This window comes from Schistocerca cancellata, chromosome 3 (assembly GCF_023864275.1).
Source record: "Schistocerca cancellata isolate TAMUIC-IGC-003103 chromosome 3, iqSchCanc2.1, whole genome shotgun sequence".
Lineage (NCBI taxonomy): Eukaryota > Metazoa > Arthropoda > Insecta > Orthoptera > Acrididae > Schistocerca > Schistocerca cancellata.
The window spans coordinates 172878416-172906246 of NC_064628.1; the positions used below are offsets into that span (position 1 = coordinate 172878416).

Sequence of the window (27831 nt, forward strand, 5' to 3'; positions counted from 1 at the left end):
GTGATGTGTGTGTGATGTCCTTAGGTTAGTTAGGTTTAAGTAGTTCTAAGTTATAGGGGACTGATGACCCCAGATGTCAAGTCCCATAGTGCTCAGAGCCATTTGAACCATAATGTGCTGTATTATCACTGACGCTTGTTAATTCTCTGTTTTCTGTTTTTGTTTTAAAGTTCTCTGGTTTGGCTCTCGAGGTGTTCGACCTTGTGTGTGTGTGTGTGTGTGTGTGTGTGTGTGTGTGTGTGTGTGTGTGTGTGTGTGTGTGTTTGTGTTAAATGTTGTTAATTAGATATTCGTACTAAAATTACAAAACGCGGAAACTTATAAGGATCAGAGACAGAAAATGTGCGCTCACACCTCTGCTGATGCACTATACTTCAAATTAAAAGGATAAGTCAACACATTATAATTTATTTAGTAATCAGTATAATTTGGGGTTACATACAAGTTTTGTATAATAATATTTATAGCATTAGAACTTATAACAACAATTACAGATACATAATATGTGTTAATGAGAACACAAATTTTCCCAACACAGCATGTGCATAAAAAATTAGCATATCAACAACAACAAGCATATTTGCACACAAATAACAACGAACAGAGGAAACTCGTTCACCAATGTAGAATAGAAGTTAAATTACAAAAGAAAGCTATATAACGTGCATAAAGGCTACAGAACCGCAGTTCTCTTCCATTGTGTTCCTTGAAGGACTGTATAACTGTACAGGTAACCATTAAAATCACTGTCATCTGGAGAGCTAGAAAGTACATCACAACGGGCTTCTCAGTGCTGTCCGGCGTATGGTGCTAGACTTGAGTTTAAAATGATAATTTGAACTATGATATCGCTATATTTGCAAAATTTTGTAACACCCCCCCCCCCCCTTCCGAGAAAAATGGTTGGTCGTGGAACATGGTATCAATGCTGACATTAGGTGCGGTTTGATGAGTTGTGATTTACTTTTTACTTGCAAGTTTCGTTTGATGTTTGCAAATTGTTGGAAATTAATCAGTGTTCAAAAATGTAAATAGTTTTGAATCAGACAAATTTCAGTTGTTTTATAGGAGTAGTAAAGGTAGACGTAGAATTCTGGGTTGCTAGTTTCCATGATTTGTTTCTTGCTTGTGTATGTCGTATGAAATGCAGTACCAAAAGACACATTTTACTCCTTCGCATTATTGTACAGGTGTAATTATTGGAAGGATATTTGCTACAAAATAACGCAAGAACTGCAGGGGACTAGAAAGGAATCCCAGTTGTCATTAACTTATTATTATACATGCTACTCGTCTGGTTCAAACTCTAAATAAATACTTGAACTTAGGTAAACAAACATTTGCATACGGTTCGCGAATGCTGGACGAATTTATCCATGACACACACGAAATGTATTATAAATTGAACAAGAGAGCTATAAAAGTAGTGACCTGCATTTCCTGAAAGATAATAGGCAGTTTGTTGCTTGAAACAATGGCATTTCGATTTATTGCGTACAGTATTTTGTTGCTGCTGTTAAGATATGCAGCTGTGTGGTACGAATGATATATTCTGCCACGTGGTTTGAACAAACATGCCAGAAATTTATTTTTCCGCTTCATAACAAATCGCTTGTTGCAGACACAATGCTCCTAAAACAACACGCTACACTTTTAGGCCTCTGTGGAATATACGGTCTCCCGAAAATATATGGTCATATCGTTTTATGATCTCTCCCTTAGTTAAACTTTTATTCATAAAAATGTTCTGTCACTAAGATACGGACAAACTACCAGTTTTGAATTTGTCCGCCGTTTCCGTCAACTGCAGTGCGCTAGGCTCGCGAGGGACATTCGTCCAGTATCTGTACTTCGGGGCTCAGGGGAAACCTCTATCAACAATATCAACCGCACCAAAACGTATTGTTTTCCGCAGTTCCATATAATGCCCATGATCCTAAGGTTCACAGCGTGTGAACACTGTAATGAGAAAAATTAAATGACAATGTTTGTACCTATGGGCCACATTTGATTTCAGTTCCCGTTCACATAAATGGAAAAAAGGCAATGTTTGAAGAGTATCACTGCAAACTTCATGTGTTCACCTTTAGAGCAGCTTTATGACAATAATCCTCAGAACTTATTTCAGTATGTGAAATACGCAGGTATCCTTTTCTGTGGCTTCCCGTTACAGAAACTTTGATACGTTCAGACGATGTTGATTTTAAAAGAAAAATAGACGAATCACCTATTCCTGAAATCATTATGATGTGTTTGATATGACTGCCGGTATTATTACATGAATGTTGAGTCGTTGGTGTTATCAAAAGCAGAGTTAAGCGGAAATAAAGGACGAAATAATTTATTGTCAACTGCTTGTCCTTTGTCGACCCCTTCACTATGGAACTGCTTAGTCTAGAACGCGACAGCTTTACTTGTAGAATTTGTTAAGGTTTTCAAGTGTCTTGTGCGACGATGTCGAAATACAGAGGAGCTACTGGTAACTATTGTTAAACTCCAAAACTGTCTTCAATTGCGCAGGGAGCAGAAAGCTTCACAAACAAATACAAAGATGTTAAGAACACTTGAGAAGGTAATTTGTGTAGAAAGACTGCTCGAAAACAGTGCTGGCTGAATAAATGCACAGGAACACTCGTATGTTGTTGTTTTCCTATTCCTTGTTTTATATGCTCACTTATTCGTTTATCTTTGGTAACTGGCTGTAAACTAGCATAATGCAACACCTAACACATTACTACGGAAGTTACGGTTCCCTGTCTATGACTATCATAGAAGTTCTAATTAACTACACTATCTCAGCAGCAATTAATGGCTGCAAGCGGCTTTCGCACAGTGAATTGGCAAACAGCTGCCAGTCCTTGAACAAAAGTATAGGCAGCGCCACCTTTATTTTGGAAATAGCCACAGTTCAGTCGTACTGTAGACGCCAATAATAATTACTTGTATGGCAAAATCACAACAATTTCAATATAAAATTACCTCTTGTGGTTATCATCGGCTATTTTCAGGTCATAAGCCGGATGTAGCAGTTCGCCCCATGCTCTGTGGACACCACATAAAAATTGTGTATGTTGAAAGATGATGGTGAAATAGACTGAAACTGGTAGCAAATAAACATCTCTTCGGAAATAATGAAGGGTATTTGTGATTAATAGTCTTCTTTTATTTACTAATGACGGCAATGCCGAAAGTATTTCACAATACAGTAACCAGTTTCGATCAGCCAGTATTCGTCATCGGACGAAAAGCACGTGCAGGAAGCAGTGACGTATCGTTGCCCTTTGCTTTGCGAACTTTATTATTTCAATTCGACAAAGCGACTGAAACAATGTCAATGCTGTCAGTATGTGCTTACAGTCTGAAAATGATTACTGGATGGTGCAAACCAGTTACTGCAACATGAAAGGCTTTCGTGATTTTTGCCAGATGAGAATAAAAGAGGATGAAGATTTGCTTGCTGGCAGCTGACAGTGTTATGTAAAAACTACTCTGTTAAGCTTGCGCTCCCGAGACGTGTTGTGGGAAGACTGAGCGTGGTTCAGTGTCCGCCGGAGACGCCGATGCGGTAGTCGGTGCCCTCGAGGTGGCGGCGCGTCCACTCCTCGAAGCGCTCGGCCAGCTCGGGCGTCATCTCGGCGCGCCAGCCGCCCGCCTCGCCGCGGCGCACGAAGCGCAGCTGCCCGTCGCGGTCGTCCATCTGGTTGCGGCGGATCTCCTCCTGGACGTACTTCTCGTTGTTGACGGCCGGGTTGTCCTTCATGCTGCTGAAGCTCAGGTGCTGCGCCAGCTGCTCCACCTGCTGCTCGCTCAGGTGGCGGTCCAGGAAGCGCGCCGTGCGGCGAATCACCCCTGGAAGATCCTGCGAACAGAGCAGTCGATCTGTGCAGTGACTGAGAGTAGAGGTGACACACCTAGCATAATTTAATTTTACTATAGGCCCCTCTCGGCCTAATTACCGGGTGATCAAAAAGTCAGTATAAATTTTAAAACTTAACAAACAACGGAATAATGTACACTCCTGGAAATTGAAATAAGAACACCGTGAATTCATTGTCCCAGGAAGGGGAAACTTTATTGACACATTCCTGGGGTCAGATACATCACATGATCACACTGACAGAACCACAGGCACATAGACACAGGCAACAGAGCATGCACAATGTCGGCACTAGTACAGTGTATATCCACCTTTCGCAGCAATGCAGGCTGCTATTCTGATCGTAGAGATGCTGGATGTAGTCCTGTGGAACGGCTTGCCATGCCATTTCCACCTGGCGCCTCAGTTGGACCAGGGTTCGTGCTGGACGTGCAGACCGCGTGAGACGACGCTTCATCCAGTCCCAAACATGCTCAATGGGGGACAGATCCGGAGATCTTGCTGGCCAGGGTAGTTGACTTACACCTTCTAGAGCACGTTGGGTGGCACGGGATACATGCGGACGTGCATTGTCCTGTTGGAACAGCAAGTTCCCTTGTCGGTCTAGGAATGGTAGAACGATGGGTTCGATGACGGATTGGATGTACCGTGCACTATTCAGTGTCCCCTCGACGATCACCATTGGTGTACGGCCAGTGTAGGAGATCGCTCCCCACACCATGATGCCGGGTGTTGGCCCTGTGTGCCTCGGTCGTATGCAGTCCTGATTGTGGCGCTCACCTTGTAATATTGCAACTTTAATTTGGTATGCTGAAGTGTAATATTGTTACTTTAATTTTGGTATGCTGAAATCGGTGCTAATTCACAATGAAAGTGGGTTAAAAGCCGTGATTTGTCTGGGGACGTTAACCGTGGATTACTGGGCAACTGTTTCATCAGATATTTAGTCTAGGTTTACCAAGCAGCCTAACATGAATGCTAATCTTTTAATAGTCATACAAAACCGGTAATATATATATATATATATATATATAAAGGAGAATTTAAATAAAAAGAAAGAAATCAGTTTATATTTGGAAATTTATTTTAAGATTGTTCATTGAAATTTCAGCATATTATACGTGAGTTATAACTGAGCTGGTGCCTTATTTACGATTGAAAAGAATGTGAGATTGTAATCTTACGGAACACATAAAATATGGAGCCAAGATTTGGAAAACTGCATACAACACTCCATTCATAAAATAACACACGAAGAACATTGAAACATAAGCAAGAAGAAATTAACCACAACCAACAGATTCAGTCTTTACCCAAAGAAATTACGTTCATACCACAATCCTGTCCGTCATGTAATTACCACACACTGGTATACTAAATTCATATTAACTCTTTGTGAAGTCTTCGCAAAAAGAATAGCTGAGGGCTACTTTGATGATTACACCACATGCTCCACGTGGTCAACTTGGTTTACACAAAGCGTACAACTCCACAATAATTTTGATAATTAAAATACATTAGATCGAAAAGCAATTGACAAAAGAAAAACCTTGAACTGGTTACTAACGTCTTACTATTAACCTGATGGGTCAAACAGTTATATAATCACGTGGTACTGGTCTCGCAAAGTACACCCCACGTGGGTTGAACATAAAGAAAAGCATAAAGAAAAGTTGCTATATTAAAAAAATATTCTCAAGACGAGGCGTTATAATCTCACGCACATTCGGATTTAAGATTGATGAACTTAGAGTTACTGATCAACACGTGGTTCCACTTTACTCACAAAGTAGTAACAAAGCAACTACCGAAAAATAATCTGAACTTCACACGATAATTACACTGCGCTGCAATTTAAGATAACATCGGATATTTTAGACCTAAACCCGAAATAAAAGTGAATAAATTTTCAGTTAGGCTGAATTTAAGAAATCCATTGTCCGACGGACTTAACAGACACGCGCTTAGCCGGAGATCTTACCACTTCAGACGCTCGCCACGGCCACCCAGCAACTGCCCTACTGCCGAGCGTACTTCCTGAGGATGGCTCACAAAGACCAACGGATGTGGCCAGAGGGGCAGCTTCCTATACCAACATGACAACGGACGGACAGGACCATACTAAGGATAGAAACCTCTTTGCTTTTAGGAAGCGTAGCTACCTGTTCCGACGTTGGTCCTACTGTTCTCTAGCAGACAGCCTTGTCTGCTACCCTCAAGCATGCAACTAGAAATACATATGCTCATTCATCCTCTCACACAAAAGGGAAGGGGGATGACAGTATCTTATCATATACAGTATTTAAAAGAAAGCGGATGTAGGTTCCGTATGAGACTGTGTGACATGAATTACATATAAGAATTACATATAAACTGTGCTTTAAAGTGTAGTAGTGTGACAGATCGTTCTTGTTTATGTGTAAAAGTAACACGTTCCACTGCTCAGTCTCCTCCCAGATAGTCAGAAACGCCACAGTACATTTAGAAGAGGAATTTATTCCATAAATGGCAACAGATTTAAGAAATTAAACATGAAAGGAATCCAACAGAGACCTTTCAACCTGCACGGCGCCAAACACGCATACGACCATCATTGGCAACAAGGCAGAAGCGACTCTCATCGCTGAAGACGACACGTCTCCATTCGTCCCTCCATTCACGTCTGTCGCGACACCACTGGAGGCGGGCTGCACGATGTTGGGGCGTGAGCGGAAGACGGCCTAACGGTGTGCGGGACCGTAGCCCAGCTTCATGGAGACGGTTGCGAATGGTCCTCGCCGATACCCCAGGAGCAACAGTGTCCCTAATTTGCTGGGAAGTGGCGGTGCGGTCCCCTACGGCACTGCGTAGGATCCTACGGTCTTGGCGTGCATCCGTGCGTCGCTGCGGTCCGGTCCCAGGTCGACGGGCACGTGCACCTTCCGCCGACCACTGGCGACAACATCGATGTACTGTGGAGACCTTACGCCCCACGTGTTGAGCAATTCGGCGGTACGTCCACCCGGCCTCCCGCATGCCCACTATACGCCCTCGCTCAAAGTCCGTCAACTGCACATACGGTTCACGTCCACGCTGTCGCGGCATGCTACCAGTGTTAAAGACTGCGATGGAGCTCCGTATGCCACGGCAAACTGGCTGACACTGACGGCGGCGGTGCACAAATGCTGCGCAGCTAGCGCCATTCGACGGCCAACACCGCGGTTCCTGGTGTGTCCACTGTTCCGTGCGTGTGATCATTGCTTGTACAGCCCTCTCGCAGTGTCCGGAGCAAGTATGGTGGGTCTGACACACCGGTGTCAATGTGTTCTTTTTTCCATTTCCAGGAGTGTAGATAGAGAGGTAAAAATTGACACACATGCTTGGAATGACATGGGGTTTTATTAGAACCACCCCTTATTGCTAGACGCGTGAAAGATCTCTTGCGCGCGTCGTTTGGTGATGATCGTGTGCTCAGCCGCCGCTTTCGTCATGCTTGGCCTCCCAGGTCCCCAGACCTTAGTCCGTGAGATTATTGGCTTTGGGTTTGCCTGAAGGCGCAAGTGTATCGTGATCGACTGACATCTCTAGGGATGCTGAAAGACAACATCCGACGCCGATGTCTCACCATAACTCCGGACATGCTTTACAGTGCTGTTCACTACACTATTCCTCGACCACAGCTGTTGTTGAGGAATGATGGTGGACATATTGAGCATTTCCTGTAAAGAACATCATCTTTGCTTGGTCTTACTTTGTTATGATAATTATCGCCATTCTGATCAGATGATGCGCCATCTGTCGGACATTTTTTAAACTTTTGTATTTTTTTGGTTCTAATAAAACACCATGTCATTCCAAGCATGTGTGTCAATTTGTACCTCTCTATCTACATTATTCCGTGATTTATTCAGTTTTCAGTTTTATACTGACTTTTTGATCACCCGGTATATGGCAAAAAGGCGAGCTCTAGTGAATGAAGAGAGAAGAATATCATCATGCACAGAATAGAACAGGCATACAGACCACAAGCAAACGAATTCGCCATCTGATTATTCTTCTCTGGCAGAAACTGTAGGATGATAACCCTACAGCAAGGACATCACAGTTTCCTCCCGAACAAAAAACAAAGCCAGTGAATGAAGCAACTGCTCCATCGACAGGACTGACATATTTCTTGATCGATAATGGCTCTAACACCACCTACTGCTATCGAACCAGGAGAGGAAAACCTCCGAGTGTGCTTCTGGAGATGAGGGCAGGTTAGAACAGACTATCTGGATACATCCGCTGTATGCAGATGTGGTTGACAATGACCAGCAGCAACTAAATTAGTATGGAAGACGTGACATCAGGGAGACACTGACTTGCGAGACAACATTGGCACATTCTGGATAATACCGCCGACACCATTGCAAGAAAGGTTTGGGTAGAGCCACATGTTATCTATCAGCATCCATTTGATTGCTATAGGGCGCACCGGAAGACCGAAGTGCAACACAGAGAAGACAGGCGAGGTCACCAGTTGCTGCAGACGGACAGCTAACAGGCCATTCTGGTGAAGAAAGACAGAAATTTTAACACAACAGCATCGCAGGCATACGTCCCAAGTCTCGCCACCCGAGGATCCATGATCGGAATGACGTGGTTAGGCAGGCCAGAAGCAAAGACGCATTTTCAGAATAGTAGACTAGTCTGCACTCAGGGAGCTAGCAGACAACGGCAGAGACAGACTCCACCACAGTGCCCACCGAAGCGCCCAAGAAACTGGCTGAACGTTCCCACGGACCGAACAGCGATGGAGTGTCTTCTGGAATCTGACACACAAATAACTTGTTACTGCTAATTTGAAATTGTTTCTTAATAATTCATAGTGAACAGAGGTCTCAGATTTTAGTGAAAAGACTGTGTTTCAATATTAGTGCAACTGCAGGTTTCTGTGGTAGTGTGTCCAGTTTTGCAGTAAAGATAGCTGTGGTTGGTGCAAGTAGTATTAGGTTAGCTTTTTTAAAAAAACTAGATTTGTTGTTTGCCAAAGTTTTCTTTTACAAACCGGTTTTCGGTTATTAATTGATGATCCGATACAAAAATATATACGTGTGGCTGTAAAACTTTTGTAGGCTCAAAGATTTTAAACTAGTGCAGCCGCTGAGTACCTAAGTTCCTTTCCAAAGATGAGAATTATTAGTGTTCGTTTTAAACTAAAATGAGATTAATTAGTTCAGTGAAAATGCAATGAATAACTATTGGAATTAGATAAAATATGTGACACGTTAAATAACGATCTATGTGACAAATTACAACAGTTGTTCTGGAGAAGAAAATAAATTGAGCAGTAAATTTTGGTGCCAAGTGCCAAGTGAGTTGCTGAACAAAATAATGTTGTCTTTAACGGATCTAATACTATAAACATGTAAGATATACTGATATCAAGCAGGTAAGTGAAGAAGCCTATAGTAGCTGGAAGACAGGAAAAGAGGGACTTACGAGTTGAGAGAAGTATTATTTACAATATGGTCCCACTACTATTATGGGTAGTATCTGCAGTTAGAAGCTGTGCGTAAGTGAACTCTGATTATTCATTACTAAGCTAGGGCGAATGAGCATATGTTCATTAACTACCATTATTTCAAGATAGTTCATTATCCTCCATTTATGGGTATAATGTAGGACTTCATGTTGTACCTTGTAACTATGGCCTTCTTTAAGGGGTGGTCTGCAAAAGTAAAGTTTTCATTACTATTTTTTCTAGTGGTTGTATATTGCTCTATCCGACTGACCTAGACAGAATTTGCCGGAATTCCAAGAGACTCTATATATTTTACTCTTTTTCAAAGCTGAAGTGCTCTCTTTACCATTGGGCAAAAAGTTGCCAATAATATAGTGCAAATAAAATTATGTTTTAAGTTCCTGGGTTTAAGCTTTCTGACCACGTTCAGGGAGATTTTTCCTAAAAATGGTTTTGTGCACCATTTATTGAGGTCTTCAGGTGGTGGTTCGAGTAAATTATCAAGAGAAGAGGAGACTTCTTGTTTCTGTTCTTTTAGCCATTATGGAGTCCACCATGTCAGGAGGGTAGCCACTGTTTGGTGCTATTTCATACACTTCGATAGTTGTCATCGCTCACGGGGATGTGTAGAAGGCCATATGACATCGAATAAAAGGCACAATTTTTGTGGGTCACTGTAGTGTTGAGAATCGGCATGTGTTACAACGTATGTAGTGGTATGTTTCCTGTAAATTTTGAAAGTATGAACGTGACAATTAATATCTGTGAAATTATATTGAAATTAGAACTTTGTAGCTGCTTACAGGCGTTGATTAATATCAACGGGGAAGGAGGAAATGTGTGCCCCGACTGGGACTCGATCCCGGGATCTCCTGGTTACATGGCAGACGCTCTATCTGTAGTGCCCCTGCCCACTATACTCATTACTCGCGGCTGTCAATCTACCGAATCCCGTAAGAGTTTAGGCAACGTGAGTGCATCGCACCACAGATGATCATTGGTCGGTAAGCCTCATCTACATGAATATGAATGTGTTGGAAATGTGGGTCTCACGGGGAGCGTGCCAGATATAAGTCCCTGCAGTCGCATTATCCTCTGTGTCCTCGATGGTTCAGTCAGACAGAGCGCCTTTCATGTAAGCAAGAGGTTCCGGATTCGAGTCTCGGTCGGGGCACACATTTTCAACTGTTCCCGTTGATATTTACCAACGTCTGTAAGCAGCTGCAATGGTCTGATTTCTGTGTAATTTCATTCTTCGAGAGCTGCAAGATCACCAGTGGTATTTGTTCTATCGGCCACCATATTAATATCTATAGTTAGATCTAAATAATTGATGGAGTTATCCCCAAACTCTATTGTGTATCTCTTACTTGTCTGAATTATTGGCTCTGTTAAAGGCAAGATTATTTTAACTTTCTCCGAAGTTTATTGTTCAATCTAATTTATTTCAAAACAATTCTTGTAATTTGTTATATAGTTCATTATAAAGGTGTGAAATATTTTGCCTTAATTTAATATTGCTTCATAGAATTTTCAAGGAAGTAATTTCTCTAGTTTCAATCCTAAATCGAACATTAATAATTCAAGTCCTTGGAAACGAACTGTGTCGAAACAATGGCCGACAGGATAAAATATAAGAATGAAATAAGAAATAGATGAGTAAGTAACAGACTGTCAGAGCAGGAAATCAAGTTACGGCGCGATGTTGATGTATTAGGCGAAAGATTATGAGCTAGAAGGGCAACTGGTCGGCTTGATAAGAGTCGAAATTTCATTGATGGTGTGAGAACGATGGAATCGGAGGAACATAACCTAGCGGGAAATTCTGTACCTGTAAGTAACCTCCAGAATGAAGCAGGACAGAACTGCAAGATTTAAAACATCTCGTTTGTTGACCTGTGAACATGTCATGGCTGCTCAGAATTACGGAGATTAATTGCTATCGAATGATTCATTTAATGTCGACATATTCTCTAGACTATCATACTGTCGTTTGATATACCAGATACTAAAGCTGCATTACACTGTACGGTAGTTTCTTAGAGGCAGTTACGCACTGCTATGTCCCGTAGGGATGGGTGCTGGCCAGAAAAGGACGGTGTTGTGGGTGTCTACACAGTTTGAAAGTTGTTGTTGCCTCTTGTGGATATGTGGTGCTGATATTCCTTCAATCGGTGTGACGTGTTCCGGGCTCCCTACTAGTCTTCATAATAATACGTTCGTCGTGATAGTCCGGTTTTGTTGTGTAAGTCTTCTCAGGTGGTCCTATGCAGCACCATCAGACTACTTCGCCTTCTACGCAAACTTTTTCATCTTAGGGTACTATTTAAAAAGAATGGAATCAGTTATTTGTTGTTTACTCTCAAATTTCGTCCTCTCCAGCACTATTTGCCTTTTTCAGCTCCTTCTAGCAGCATACCCTGTTGTCTTAACACATGTCTTATCATCTTGTCCTAATCTACAACGTATTTTGTACATATATGTTTCCTCGCCGATTCTCCAGGGTACCTCCTCAATTGTTATTGTATTGCGCCAAATATGATTACGCGCCCTTGTGTAACACGGTATTTCAACCGCTTCTATTTCAATCATTTCTGGTTTTCCGGCAGTCCATGTTTCATGCTGTGCTCCAGATGTACATTTTCAGACATTTTGAATACTGGTAGACTTCCATAATAAGGAATGTCCTCTTTGGCTGTGCTCACCTACTTCTTTTGCTTGAATGCTTCTTGAGTCCTGTATCTCGTCTTTTTGATTGCAATGTAGCATAATTCCAACACTTCAACCTTTCCTCGGACCACAGTTCAAATATTTTTAGTGAAAATTGTATATCTGCCACCCTCATGACTGTCGTCTTTCTTTGGACTACTTTCACTCCATATTCCATCACCTTTATATTATTCTTTCCATTCAGATACTGTAATTACCGATCGAATTCACTGAGGATGGTGGTCGCCATCGAATCTTACAACTGATATGTTTTAGTTCTTGTATTTAATCGATGTGCTGAAACTTTGTTCAATTTCTGTCATCTCTTCTTCGATATACTCTATTATACAGTAGTGGAGAAAGATTGCAAACCTCCCTTATGTCCTCTTGAACCTGAGCTCTTCTGTCTGGGTCTTCTGCCCTTATAGTTCCATTTACTGCTTTTACACATTCCTTACTACCTGTCATGACCTGTCGCAAGCATCTATTTTCACACCATATGGGCAACGCCCTTTTTAACCAGTAAGCACTAAAAAAGTACTATCGGGGTCAGAGTGTGGCAATCACATACTATAAATCATATTTCCTCTATATTTCCAATAAAGTATGGACTCTAACGTTTCTATAATCAGATTGGAGTGTTAGAAAAGTCTATACCCTAACATTTAGTACGAAAGTACTTCTCAAAGCGCTGTGGTAGGCAGACAAACATGCCAAGTGGTATGATACATAATGCATTTTGAACATCAGTGAGTTGCACATGTCGCTGTTTGTCAACATACTGTGAGACAGTATGGGCGTGCATAGCCAAAGTGGTTAAAGCGACTGCTCGTTTAAAGTGGGACATCCAGCTTCGAGTTCCGGTCTGGCAGAAATTTTCACTATCGTCATTTGGTTTGTGGGGCGCTCAACTGCGTGGTTATCAGCGCCCGTACAATTATCCAATCTTTGCTCAGTCCAATTTCGCCACTTTCCTGGATGATGATGAAATGATGAGGACAACACAAACACCCAGTCATCTCGAGGCAGGTGAAAATCCCTGACCCCGCCGGGAATCAAACCCGGGACCCCGTGCTCGGAAAACGAGAACGCTACCGCGAGACCACGAGCGGCGGACACTATCGTCATTCAGTTATACATCTGATGTTGTTCATATTCGCAACTACCAATACATTTCACGTATTTCATAACGGCTGTAGTTGCCACTGGGCCTGTTCCCCTGGTTATACTTGTATGTCTGAAGAAACATTAGATCGTTTGTCTTAACAACACAGGCACTGCGATATCCTACAAATGTCCCCATGATGGGTAACTTTTATACCACAACTGTCCAACACCTATCACCACACAACTGGAGGTATGCCTTTGGAGATGAACTGCAAAATGGTTCAAATGGCTCTGAACACTATGGGACTTAACTGCTGAGGTCATCAGTCCCCTAGAACTTAGAACTACTTAAACCTAATTAACCTAAGGACAGCACACACATCCATGCCCGAGGCAGGATTCGAACCTGCGACCGTAGCGGTCGCGCGGTTCCAGACTGTAGCGCCTAGAACCGCTCGGCCACTCCGGCCGGCACAGATGAATTGCACTGCATCGTGATTTACACTGGTCAACCAGAACATTATGACCACCAAACTGCTGTCGATATGAAACCGTCCAGCCGATAGCACAGTTACCAAGAGAGGAACGACTGCTAGTCACATACACGCACGGTACATGTAATATTAGTGAGCGTGCTGTCCATGTGTAGTATGAGGAAGCACACCAGATAGCTGATTTTGACGGAGGGCAGATTATGGCAGCACAGAGGCTCAGCTGGAGCATTTTGGAAACTGTACAACTAGTGAGTTCGAGGAGTGCTGTGGTGTCTTCAACAAGTGACATAACCAAAGTGAAGCTGCATCCAGACGTCATGAGACTGGGATGCCACCCTCACTACAGATGTCGGACGTCGTAGGCTGATCAGACTGGTAAAACAGGGCAGGAGGCTAACTGTGGTGGAACTAACATCAGACTTTAATTCTGGGCACCTAACTGTCCTACCAATGAGGCTTCATGCATGTGCCAGTAAAAAGACCCTGACATCGACAGCTACGACTAAACTGGGCATATGACCACCGGCACTGGATGTTGACGTAATGGCGCAGGATTTCGTGATCAGACGAGTCCCAATACATCATGCCGATGGGAGGCCGCGAGTCCGTTGTCTTCCAGAGGAACAGCACCTTGACATCTGCACTGCGAGACAGATACAAGCAGGTGGCGGCTTCATTTTTCTCTGGGGAACATTTGTGTGGGCATCGACGGGTCCAATGTAGCTCATGCAAGGTATCATGATGGCCAAGGGGTATCGCACACTGTTTCCACACACGTACACCCCTTCATGACGCTCTGTTCCCTTACGGCATTTTTCAGCAAGGTAATGCGCCATGTCAAAAGGCTTGGAGAGATTCGAGGAACACAGTGGCGAGTTCGAGTTGATGTGCTGGCCTCCCAAGTCACCAGATCTGAACCCGATTGAACAAATCTTGGATGCGATTGAACGTGGTGTCAGAGCTCTATCGGCCCCTTCCCGGAATTTACGGGAATTAGGTGACTTTCATGTGCAGATATGGTGCCAACTCCTTCCAGCGACCAGTCAAGTCTTCACTGCTACCATGCCACGACGTGTGGCCGTTCATATCCGTGCCAAAGATAGATATACCGGCCATTAGGTAGGTGGTCGTAAAGCTCTGGCAGATCAGTGTATCACAGCAAGATCGCCTGCCACTGTTGATATTCTACACCGCGGTCTCTACGTTTTGGTGACAGAAGTGGCCTGCAACATCAACAGCTGCTGTCCGTGGAGAAGGGATTTCTGACAAGCCTACATTTTGTTGTCATAACTCTGCCAAATACGGATATTTGGATCGTCGATGACATTGCTCGCTCCAGTTACGTGAACTTACAGTTTAGTTTCCCTCTCCTGTTCATGTGCACACGGATGACTGGGAATACTGACCGCCACAAGAATTTAAAGGTGGAATTAGTGAGAATTTATGACCCAACTCATCTTTCACTGTGCAGAGGGTATTCTAGTGAAGATTATGCTGGCATGCAGCCAGTAAATTGAACTCGGTAAACCCAGTTGAGCACAGCAGCCCTGTGTATATAGCGCCTGTTAATTGTAATATTGTCGATGTTTTGGTCATTATGTCAAGCAGTGCTCGGGGTCATGATGGATGTTGATTAGAAGCAAAGACTAAGTAAAGTTCATTGTTATTTCGAGTGCTTTTAGTATTGTTGTCTAATTTTTTTATTTTATTGTGTGTTTTGTGTTTTAAGTTTTGTGGTTAATTGTGTGGCAGCCGTAGAATCAGATAAGCAGAGTCTTTCCTCATGAGAGGCGTTTGAAGTTTTCATAAGAGCAATCAACACACTGGTCTTCAGGGAAATAGCGGAAGTGAGGGGAGAAAAGCTGCATCCAGTGTAAACACACCTCCATCAGATTCACCTGCTGCCAGTCTGATTACACGTATCTCAAGAAAGATAACGAAGGATGCGTTGGAATTCATAGGCGAACCAGAAACAGCCACAAGGCTGGATGTCTGGACACAGGAATTGCTGTTGCAGATGGCCAACTCTGCTTAACAGCTGAGGCGAAGTCATGGCTTGCTCCCACGCGTTCTATGAGTGTTACGTCTTAAGTGTGCACATAATTTGAGGATTACTGTGATCGGTGTGTGTTTATTTGTTTTGTGTGTGTGTGTGTGTGTGTGTGTGTGTGTGTGTGTGTGTGTGTGTGTGTGTGTGTGTGTGTCTTCTGTAAAGACAAGTTGTGTGATACTGAGAGAAGGGAGGGATGAAACCCGGTGTCATAACACAGCCTAATCCTTTTATAATGTAAACGACCAGCGCAGTCACATGCCCTCACATCATGAGATGCTGCAGAGGTTTTCGGAATTTAATCCTGGACGTTTATATACACTTTGACTGTAAATAACGTCACGCCTTGCAGGGCAAACAGTTGTAACGAAATGTGTTCCTCCACTCGAATTCCAGTCGTGTACGTCACAGTCGAGCGGCAGAGTACAAATATCAGTTAGTGTCCTCGGTTACCAAGGCAGGTATTACAGGGATAAAACTTAATTTTAATCTTAAGACGTTGCAACCGACTTACTTAGAGAGAAGTATCTCTTTAAATATGTGGGAACATGGGATGAAATTAAAAAGCTGAAATAATCAAGGAGAGATATGTGGCGCTTTTCTACTCAGCAATTTTTGAAAGTGTACTACTCAACAGTCGGGATCTAGCCGCTCTGCTGTGGTATGTGGCACAGTGCGGTTTGCAAGTCACAAAGGAAGACTGACACTCCAGAAACACAGTCGAAATTCAGACACACTAACTGCAGGGGGCTTCAGGCTTCCTATGCGTCATCTCTACAGTGGAACAATTTACTTCGTTTCTTTGAACCAACACTCGAGAGAAAGGGTGGTAGTATTTCTGGAATGGAATGATCCTGCGGACGACGAAATGAGTTACTCGATTGACAGGATGACGGTTTTTTATGGCCGAAGAGCTCCTGGGTTCGAATACAGCCAAACCTCAACTGAAATTATCACAATTTTGCGTTGGGATTACGCCGTGCAGACGAATGGCAACGAATGGTCTCTGTTGTACAAGATCCTTAAAAGATATGTGCTCAGTGGTTTCGAAGGATGAAGACTTACGTCAAGCTTGATCGTTCTGACTGTATCAGTTGCGATGTGTACACCCATGAAAGTTCCATACAAAGAGTTTTTGATGTACTTGGGCGAACAGAACTTCTCAGACACTGAAGGTTAAAAACAAAGGTTTCACCAGAGCAGTAAGATTACGTTAAACAGTATATCACGACTGGCTCTAGAGGTAATTTTCCTGGTCGGGTCAAGCGGCTGAGAAATACGTCAGTTGTAATCCTAGGCAACTCCTAATCAATAATGAATTTTTAATAATTTTACAACTGAAAAACCATTGAACTCTGGCATGTAAAGAAACTTTTTGTTTAGCTGACAAGTTCCACGAAGCGTCGCATTCATGATCTATGAAACAAGTGTTAATCTGATATAATCTCTAATGTAATCTAATACAATCTACGAAAGTGCATACAGCAACACACAAACTCGTACTGATGCTGTCAAATACATCACCTCTCAGATACTAGCTAACTCGGTTCATACGTAGGCACTACGATGAAAAAAATTCACATTACGCGATTTTGTACCCATCATTAATTATTTCTCCTCGTCACATGGAGAGTTTAGTCAATGTGTACAATATGTTCTGCAAGTTGGCTATAATGATCTTCCTCCGAGTCTCACCTTCTTCATTTCTTCATATGTGTTGAAAAGAATGTTTGGTTCATGGCGTAGACTCCAATAGTCAAGCACGTGGCTCCAAAATGGACTGAAGAGCACTGTGAAAGAAAAAAAAAATATATATAGCGTTAATGAAAGTTTTCGGTAAACGACATAAAAGTTTAAGTACGTGCAAGAGCTGTGGCACTAAACATTTATTTATTTTTATTAATACACCAGGGTACAATCTGAGCCATTAGGCCCACTTTGACACTTCACCAGGAATTATACATATTTTACGTTACAAACGTTACATCACGTCCGTTATAGGGGGTCTTACATCTACAAAATTTAATAGAATCCAATACCCTAAATTAGAGCTAGTATACACAGTGGAAACTGAAAAGCTATGCCGGAAAAAGCTACTGTTATAATTCTATGTGAAAAGCGAAACAACAAATTAATTTTCAGAAAAATAGTTTTTGACGGAGGGCATTCCCGTGTTGAGACTACTTGGAGAAAGAAACTAACGTCTTAGGCTGGTAAACGAAAAAATAAAGAAGTCCAGCTTGGAAAAGATGTCACCATTTTATTTCCTGCGTGAAGAATTGAAACGGTATTTTTCAGGGGAAGTTGTGAGAGTGACAAAAGAAAGTTCAAAAATGGTTCAAATGGCTCTGAGCACTATGGGACTTAACATCTGTGGTCATCAGTCCCCTAGAATGTAGAACTACTTAAACCTAACTAACCTAAGGACATCACACACATCCATGACCGAGACAGGATTAGAACCTGCGACCGTAGCGGTCATGCGGTTCCAGACTGAAGCGCCTAGAACCGCACGGCCACACCGGCCGCCCAAAAGAAAGTACCTCATCGTTTTCTTAAAAGTAACAGAGGACTCATTTGTTGCAGACTACTTGGTAGATTACTCCAGAAAGGTCAGCAGCAACGCAGTAGGATATAGCGGACATATTTATTTCATAGATAGGCTCAATTTGAGAGCGATTAGGTGGAAAGAGTGCACTGAAACCCTCTTTCAGCGACAGGACTTACCGGATGACTTGACAGAAGATGAAATTGTAGAAAATATGGAAGACATAAGGGATCCAGTATTAGAGTCAGAATTTAAGAGGGCTCTGGAAAACCTGAGATTAAATAAAGTCGAAGGAGTAGACAACATTCCATCGGGATTTTTAAAATCATTGTGGGGAAAGTGGCAACCAAATGACTGTTCAAGTTTGCGTAGAATGTATGAACTGGCGATGTACCTTTCTGAAAATAATCATCCTCACAATTCCGAAGATAGTAAATGTAGGTAAGTGCGAAACCTATCGCACAATCATCTTCACAGCTCATGCATCCAAGCTTCTAGCAAGTATAACACGCAGAAGAATGGAAAAAATCTGTTAGATGACGATCAGTTTTGCTTAAGGAAGGGTAAAGACACCAGAGAGACAGTTCTTATGTTGCGACTCATACTGGAAGCAAGACAAGAAGAAGAGTAAGTTATAAGGAATGATAGGTAACCAGCCCTGCTGTCTGAGGCGCTGCAGTCATGGACTGTGCGGCTGGTCCCGGCAGAGGTCCGAGTCTTCCCTCGGGCAAGGGTGTGTGTGCTTGTCCTTAGGATAATTTAGATTAAGCAGTGTGTAAGCTTAGAGACTGATGACCTTATCAATTAAGTCCCATAAGATTTCACACACATCTGAACATTTTGATGGGTAACCCATATATACTGGGTGAACAGTAATAAAAACCGAAAAACTGCAGGATCGGGTTCCTGATTGGAAATGGACGAATCAGGGTCCTATGAACGTGTTCAGAAATGCATCGTTGCCACGGTAGATGGCACTGACGAATGAAACTTCCTGTGACCGCATTCCGTGTGTTCCTTGTGTTCTGAAAGTAGCATAATGGTCCGGTATTCGTGTCGGTAAAAAGCCGAGATGGTGTTCATATACGACCAAGGAGATGGAAACGGTAGAGAGGCAGAACCCGGTCCTGCAGATGTGGTGTACGCATAGTCTGCCGCCTCCCTACACGTACGTATGTCTGAAAAGACCCACGAGCCCACAAACGGGCTTCAAATGTTTTGTGATGTGGCTGGTGCCTGTGAGGGTACCTATTTTGGTATACCTCTGGACCGTTTCTGTCTGCTTGGCCGTATATAAACTCCGTCTTAGTTTCTTCCCGACATGAATAACAGACCGTTGTGCTGCTTACGGTGCGCTGCGTCAGTGACACAGCCTGCAACACGCAAGGTTCAAAATGGTTCAAATGGCTCTGAGCACTATGGGACTTAATATCTGAAGTCATCAGTCCCATAGACTGACTACTTAAACCTAACTAACCTAAGGACATCACACACATCCATGCCCGAGGAAGGATTCGAACCTGCGACCGTAGCGGTCGTGCGGTTCCAGGCTGTAGCGCCTAGAACCGCTAGGCCACTCCGGCCGGCTAACACGCAAGGAACACACGGCGCGAGGTCAGAAGAGCTTTCAATCCTCAGCGCCATCTACCGTGGAACCGTTGCATTTCCGGATGCATTTTCATAGAACTTTTTTCCTCAATTTCCAGCCAGGAATCCGTCCCTGCAGGTCCCCGGTTTTATTAAAGTTCACCATGTATAAAGAAGGCTGTTTGTTTGTTTGTTTGCAATTCTACATTTACATCTACATGAATACTTTGCAAATTCATAAGTAAGTGCCTGACAGAGGGTTCATCGAAACACCGTGCCACCCTCGAATGGCGCCCGGGAAAAAAGAGCACGTAAGTCTCTCTATGCGACCTTTTATTTCTCTTATTTTATCGTGATGATCATTTCTCCCTATTTATGTCGGTCCCACAGAAATGTTTTCACAATCGTAGGAGGAAATTGGTGATTGAAATTTCGAGAGAAGATCCTACAGTTTTATTTAGATCTTGAGAAATTTTGCACAATTTAGCTTCAAGACATAAGATTTCGTGATGTGTCTTGAAACATTTGTGTGTGTAATATACAAAGGGGGAAGGTTGTTACCTAAAATCTCGAAAGGTACAGGATCGACTTACTTCAAATTTCTACTTTCAAATGAAACAATGAGTAAATTAATGAAGAATTAAACGTCTCACAGTCGAAATGTATAGTGATAAACTGACTGTAAATCCCATCACAAGAATAAAATACAGCTGCAATACACCTCTTAGTGATAAAACCGTCAGAAATCACCAGATTGCGGGACGAGCGAAAGCTCGATAAATTGACAGAAGCGTAATTTCTACCTCTTATTTACTGATTAGTTGCTGTTGTCACATATGACATATACCCTAGACACTATTTTAGTCCGTGTTTCACAATTATTTTTGTTATTAAAATCTCCAGTGCCATACAAACGCTACAAAAGTCGCTAGATCGTGGCCAGAACAAATGATCGAACAGAATCCGAGATTTGCGGAACTGTAGCGTAAACTGTCCGAACTGTTCGAGTCGTGCTCAGAGCCCTACTTGCACCAGTGAGATGTGAGCCTAAACAGTAGACGACGAAATCTCCAAAAACCACAACAAAGAACGCAAAATGAAACAACAGATGCTGCAGCTAATCATCTTTCCATGTAGGTGAAAACACATTCAAAGCATTCCATTGACACCCAGTGGTTCAAATATGCCCTTCGATCTAAAGCTACAAGAGTGTCAAAGTGGCTTACATTCGCCATAAGTAAGAACAAGGCACAGGGCCAATCACTTCTTGTGTCCGATATCAAACATCCCGGGCAGCGCCGGGTACTACAGGTCGTATATCATATGGACAAGGAACAAAAGGGAACAATTAGATTCGAGGATCAAGAATAGTGGCGTAACTGAAGTTTTGGGATACCCCCTGCAAATACTTTCTAGGGACCTTGTTTACTAATAAACCTTCAAGCAACAAATATGACAACATAAGACATTCAAACACATAGCTGTTCATGTTAAAAGCGAAATGAACTCACAGGTTGAGGCGTTCCTTGCAGAACAAACACCGCCCCCAGTTTTATCAAAAGAGTTTACACTATAAAGCAAACATATTTATCCAGTTCTCCTACGCTTAGCACTCAAACACTTTTCGACAATGTCATCCAAGTTAAGAAAGTGACTGTTTCATGTTCGGTGCTTACAACCGCTAAAGCACTTAATATAGAATCGGACATTGAGTTGCTAAGAAAGGTTTTGATTAATTTCAGTTTAGAAAATGAACTTTCTGCCGTAGCAGCGTCAAGTACAATTCAAACCTGTGCATACATCAGGGAGAATAGCAGCAAAAAAAAAAGAAAAAAGAAAAAATAATTGTCAACCAACAAAAATTAGCGAGTTCTTCAACTGACAAGATGTTTCCTTTCTTTCCAAATTTTTTTAGGCTAATAGTTTCAGGTGAAAGATTCATGGTGAAATCTGATTCTCACTTTCTAACCAGCTTTTCTGATCTTTCTTGAATTACTTCATTTTCTAACTTAAAAAAACTGTACGGGGTATAACAAATAAAAATAAATTACTGTATACCGAGAAGCATTTTGCCTTAATTTGGAAACTAGATAAATATTTTTCAGAATATTAGTCTGAAATACGAGAAGCAGAACATAAAAATTTTCATATGTTTAATTATATTAGAATCTTGTTCCCACTCTGCTTTTTTTTTTTATGGAACTCTGCATCCATATGGATACTCTGCGAATCACACTTAAGTGCCTGGCAGAGGACTTATGGCAGCACCTTCATAATAATTCTGTATTATTCAACACTTGAACAGCATGCGGAAAAAACGAGCACCTGCATGTTTCCGCGCGAGCTCTGATTTCTCTTATTTTATTACGACGATCATTTTACCCCCATGTTATTCGGCGTCAACAAAATGTTTTCGCATTAGGAGGAGAAAGTTAGTGATTGCGGTTTCGTGAGACGATCCCGCCGCAACGAGAAACGCCTTGGTTTTAATGATATCCATCCCAAATCCTGCATCGTATCCGTGACACTCTCTCCTCTATTTCTTAGAATACAAAACGTGCTACCCTTCTTTGAACTTTCCCGTTAACCCTATCTGGTGAGGATCCCACGTCGTGCGACAGTATTCCAAAAGAGATCGGACAAGCGTAGTATTGGCAGACTCTTAAATAGATACGTTGCATCTGCTAAGTGTTCTGCAATGAAACGTTAATGGATAGGCACTGCAAAATGTGTAGAAATCCTGTTTGATTGATAACAATGAATCAAATGTGGAAAACCATCTAGTTTCTACAGAGTCGATGTAGCACGTCTGTCAGTCGCAAATATTTATTTATTTGTTGGTACCGAACAACAGAACGACTAAAGCAAAAGTAATGCATTGTATATTCACTTAAAACTGTTGCAGTTCCGCTATGCTCAGGACGGAATCATTTAGTACCAAATGTATATTATGTTTTGAACAATGTATAGCTCAGCATTTGGGATCGGTGCTTTAATTCTTGACTGCAAACATAGGTATCTGCCACTCGTAGATGCAGAAGCATCGTATGCAAGAGCGCTGCAAATATCCACTTGTATGTTCATCTTCTCTAACTCAGTTTTTACTATTAATTTTTCAAAACTCTCAGCACCGTGGCCCCTTACCTCGAGGACTCATGAAAACGATTCCTTAATTTCCAACTCCTTTCTTTCTGGTCTGCTTACATCTAAATGCAAATATCTTACAACACTAAGTCCTCTCGTGATATATTGGGAATTGTGTGTATAATAAGTAAAAAGAAAGGTTTCTGTTTAATTTCACCGATAATCCACCCTACAACATTTATATCATCACGTTTTAAATTTGTGGGCAAACATTTGGTTTTAGTTGGGTTTTTTTTCCAGTTGGAAGGCGTGCCCTCAGAAGAGGATCGTGTCTGTAGAGGAGACCTATTATATTTAAAAGTTTCCCACTTTGCTCTCTTATTTCAAATTCACGATGGCTGCCGAAAATAATTTGATATTGAACTAATGCGCTGTAAGTAGACTGTATAGGTAGACTCTATAGGTTTTTTTATTGATAACGCCACGTAGCGCTCTGTATGAAAATCACTGGCTGTGCTGTGTACAGTCTGTGGCTGGTTTGCATTGTTGTTGGCTATTGTAGTGTTGGGCAGTTGGCTGTTAATAGCACGTAGCGTTGCGCAGTTGGAGGTGAGTCGCCGGCAGTGGTGGATGTGGGTAGAGAAATGGCGGAGTTTTGAAATTTGTAAGACTGGATATCATGAACTGCTATATATATTATGACTTTTGAACACTATTAAGGTAAATACATTGTTTGTTCTCTATCAAAATCTTTCATGTGCTAACTATGCCTATCAGTAGTTAGTGCCTTCAGTAGTTTGAATCTTTTATTTAGCTGGCAGTAGTGGCGCTCGCTGTATTGAAGTAGCTTGAGTAACGAAGATTTTTGTGAGGTAAGTGATTTGTGAAAGGTATAGGTTAATGTTAGTCAGGGCAATTCTTTTGTAGGGAGTTTTGAAAGTCAGATTGTGTTGCGCTAAAAGTATTGTGTGTCAGTATAAGCACAGTCATGTATATATTTTTCTAAGGGGACGTTTCAGCGCTTGTTAAATCCAGTACTTCAGAAATGACTGATTACGTTTGGTCATGTCGTTCATCAGAAAGTGTATTAATGGTTTTGCCATGGTTGTAAATGCTGTAAGTAATACATACATTGAAATGTGTAGCACAAGTTTCATTTACTTTTATTTTCTTGCTTAGAACTTGCCAATCAGTAACTTGTACATCACGACGTGTATTTTCTCTACCTCTGAAAAATCAGCACACTGCACAATATACCGCATTTAAAGAAATGGAATAGCAGAATTAAATAATGCAATTTCTTTGACCTGTTTTAGTATGATTTTCATAATGATCACATCTAAACGATATTTTGTTCGAAGTGTCTCTAGACAAACGACCCTGAGACTTGCACGGCCTGCTGTTTTAATTTTTAGTTTAGGCTCTTTATTCATTTTACCTCGGAATAATCTTCTGTCAGCGCGAAAAAATGCAGTTCGCTGATTATCTTGAAGTTGAGTAGAACAACCTTTTGTTGATAAAATGGCGTCTATAGCTGGTGGTCCGTTTTCAGTTGTGCTACACCAGTATTTACACACGATTCAATTTCACAGATGGTAAAGTGTCCACTATGAACCTGCGACCTGTCAGAATCTTTCCCGGCTTTTTTACTGGAGCCATATTCACCTCCACTTTCAAGCTCTAGATCGTCAGACTTCTCTAAATTAATTTTGATTACCACTTTTAGTAAGGAAGACCAGGGTTATTTGGCATAAGTGGCTAGTTGGTACAAATCTGCCACCATGGAATTACTGCGTTGTCATCGTGCTTTTGGGGAGTGAACGTAACTTAAATCTGCTTGGCTGTGTCACGAAGAAACGACCCCCTGTTTCATCGTTTATCTGACTGGTAAGTAAATATTTTCGTCGTAAAATTCTTAGTACTGGTGCAACTATAGATCGAACTGAGGAGCTACAGATGGCCGTTTTCGAAATAGTGTTTGACTGTGGTTGCATGAATGCATCATGATATTTTTTTATTTCTAATTATTCGAATTGAGTGGTGCCCATTCGTTTCTAACAAGGGAACCTCCCCATCGCACCCCCCTCAGATTTAGTTATAAGTTGGCACAGAGGATAGGCCTTGAAAAACTGATCACAGACCAAACGAGAAAACAGGAAGAACTTGTGTGGAACTATGAAAAAAATAAGCAAAATATAGAAATTGAGTAGTCCATGCGAAAGATAGGCAACATTAAGGATAATGTGAGCTCAGGAGCGCGGTGGTCCCGTGGTTAGCGTGAGCAGCTGCGGAAGGAGAGGTCCTTGGTTCAAGTCTTCCCTCGAGTGAAAATTTCCCTTTTTTTTATTTTCGCAAAGTTGTGATCTGTCCGTTCGTTCATTGACGTCTCTGTTCACTGTAATAAGTTTAGTGTCTGTGTTTTGCGACCGCACCGCAAAAACGTGCGATTAGTAGACGAAAGGACGCGCCTCTCCAATGGGAACCGAAAACATTTGATCGCAAGGTCATAGATCAACCGATTCCTTCACAGGAAAACACGTCTGATGTATTCTATACGACACTGGTGACGGCATTTGCGTCACATGACAGGAATATGTTGCCGACTCACCTAACTGGTACACTTGGTGAATGGGTAAAAACATTCTTCTACCTTGCCCGATTTAGGTTTTCTTGTGGATGTGATAATCACTCCCAAAAAAGTGATGAAAACTTAAGAGTTTGTCACATAAACTGCAACAAATGAATGCAACAGTTTTCCCTGTGCTCTGTCAAAACATATCTTTTTACCTCGTATCGGACGGACGGACGGACAGATAGTAATTGTCTGAAAATAAAAAATTAAACTTTTCACTCGAGGGAAGACTTGAACCAAGGACCTCTCGTTCTGCAGCTGCTCACGCTAACCACGGGACCACGGCGATCCTGAGCTCGCACTGTTCCTGATTTGGCATATCTTGCGCATGGACTACTCAGTTTGTATATTTTGCTTATTTTTTTCATAGTTCCACACAACTTCATCCTGTTTTCTCGATTGATCTGTGCTCAGTTTTTCAAGGCCTATCCACTGTGCCAACTTATAACTAAATCTGAGGGGGGTGCGATGGGGAGGTTCCCTTGTAAGAATGAACTCGAAAATTGCTATTATGATTCCGAATCACCAGTATAATGTTTTTTGAATTTTAGAACACATGAAAATGTGTGCCGAACCGGGCCTCGAACCCGGTTTCCCTGCTTGCTGCGGGCGGGTGCCTTAACCTCTCCACCTATCCGAACATGCTTCCAGGAGAGGCTCAAACCTCCATTTGTTCTGACGGCTACTCTCCGTTGTGCTGGTACTATATTGCCGTGATTGCCGCACAAGGTAACACATTATTTTCGCTCGTCATTGCCGTGCTGTGGCATGAAATACTGTAGTTTAGAGACACAAGCTGTGTATTAAACACTGCACTACAGTATTTCATGCTACAGCAAGGTAATGACGCGAGAAAACAGTGTCGAACCATATGCCGCAATCGTGGTAATACAGTGCAAGCACAATTGATATTAGACACCAGGACGAATGGAGATCTTGATTAACTTTTCATAACTGGGATTCATAGTCATGTGAATTTTCTTGAAAGACATCATGTTTAATTTATACAAGCTGACACATTTATATGTCATTGTCATTTGCTGTTATATACATTCGTAACACTGCTAAATAGTGCGAGCTCACATGTCCATATATCGTAAAACAGCACAGTCTGTATATACATACACTACTGGCCATTAAAATTGCTACACCAAGAAGAAATGCAGATGATAAACAGGTATTCATTGGAGAATTATATTATACTAGAACTGACATGTGATTACATTTTCACGCAATTTGGGTGCATAGATCCTGAGAAATCAGTACCCAGAACAAACACCTCTGGCCGTAATAACGGCCTTGATACGCCTGGGCATTGAGTCAAACAGAGCTTGGATGGCGTCTACAGGTACAGCTGTCCATGCAGCTTCTACACGATACCACAGTTCATCAAGAGTAGTAACTGGCATGCTCGGCCACCATTGACCAGACGTTTTCAGTTGGTGAGAGATCTGGAGAATGTGCTGGCCAGGGCAGCAGTCGAACATTTTCTGCATTCAGAAAGGCCCGTATAGGACCTGCAACATGCGGTAGTGCATTATCCTGCTGAAATGTAGGGTTTCGCAGGGATCGATTGAAGGGTAGAGCCACAGGTCGTAACACATCTGAAATGTAACGTCCACTGTTCAAAGTGCCATCAATGCGAACAAGAGGTGACCGAGACGCGTAATCAATGGCATCCCATACCATCACGCCGGGTGATACGCCAGTGTGTCGATGACGAATACACGCTTCCAATGTGCGTTCACTGCGATATCGCCAAATACGGATGCGAAAATCATGATCCTGTAAACATAACCTGGATTCATCCGAAAAAATGACGTTATGCCACTCGTGCACCCAGGTTCGTCGTTGAGTACACCATCGCAGGCGCTCCTGTCTGTGATGCAGCGTCGAGGGTAACCACAGCCGTGGTCTCCGAGCTGATAGTCCCTGCTACTGCAAACGTCGTCGAACTGTTCGTGCAGATGGTTGTTGTCTTGCGAACGTCCCCATCTGTAGACTCAGGGATCGAGACGTGGCTGCACGATCTGTTACAGCTATGCAGATAAGATGCCTGTCATCTCCACTGTTATTGATACGAGGCCGTTGGGGTCCAGCACGGCGTTCCGTGTTACCCTCCTGAACCCACCGATTCCATATTCTGCTAACAGTCATTGGAGCTCTAGCAACGCGAGCAGCAATGTCGCGATACGATAAACCGCAATCAGGATAGGCTACAATCCGACCTTTATGAAAGTCGGAAACATGATGGTACG

The 27831-nt window shown here is 42.3% G+C and overlaps 1 protein-coding gene across 1 annotated transcript in view; it reads right to left on the reverse strand.

Annotated features, from left to right (window-relative positions):
- Positions 1 to 962: 962 nt before the first annotated feature.
- Positions 963 to 27831, reverse strand: part of LOC126174803 (luciferin sulfotransferase-like) — a 300341-nt gene continuing 273472 nt past the window's right edge. Inside the window, exons 6-7 of the mRNA XM_049921177.1 lie at positions 17418 to 17512; positions 963 to 3859 (exon numbers count right to left, since the gene is read on the reverse strand). Coding sequence (XP_049777134.1) covers positions 3539 to 3859; positions 17418 to 17512 — 416 coding nt within the window. The 3' untranslated portion in view covers positions 963 to 3538. The remainder of the gene's footprint in view (positions 3860 to 17417; positions 17513 to 27831) is intronic.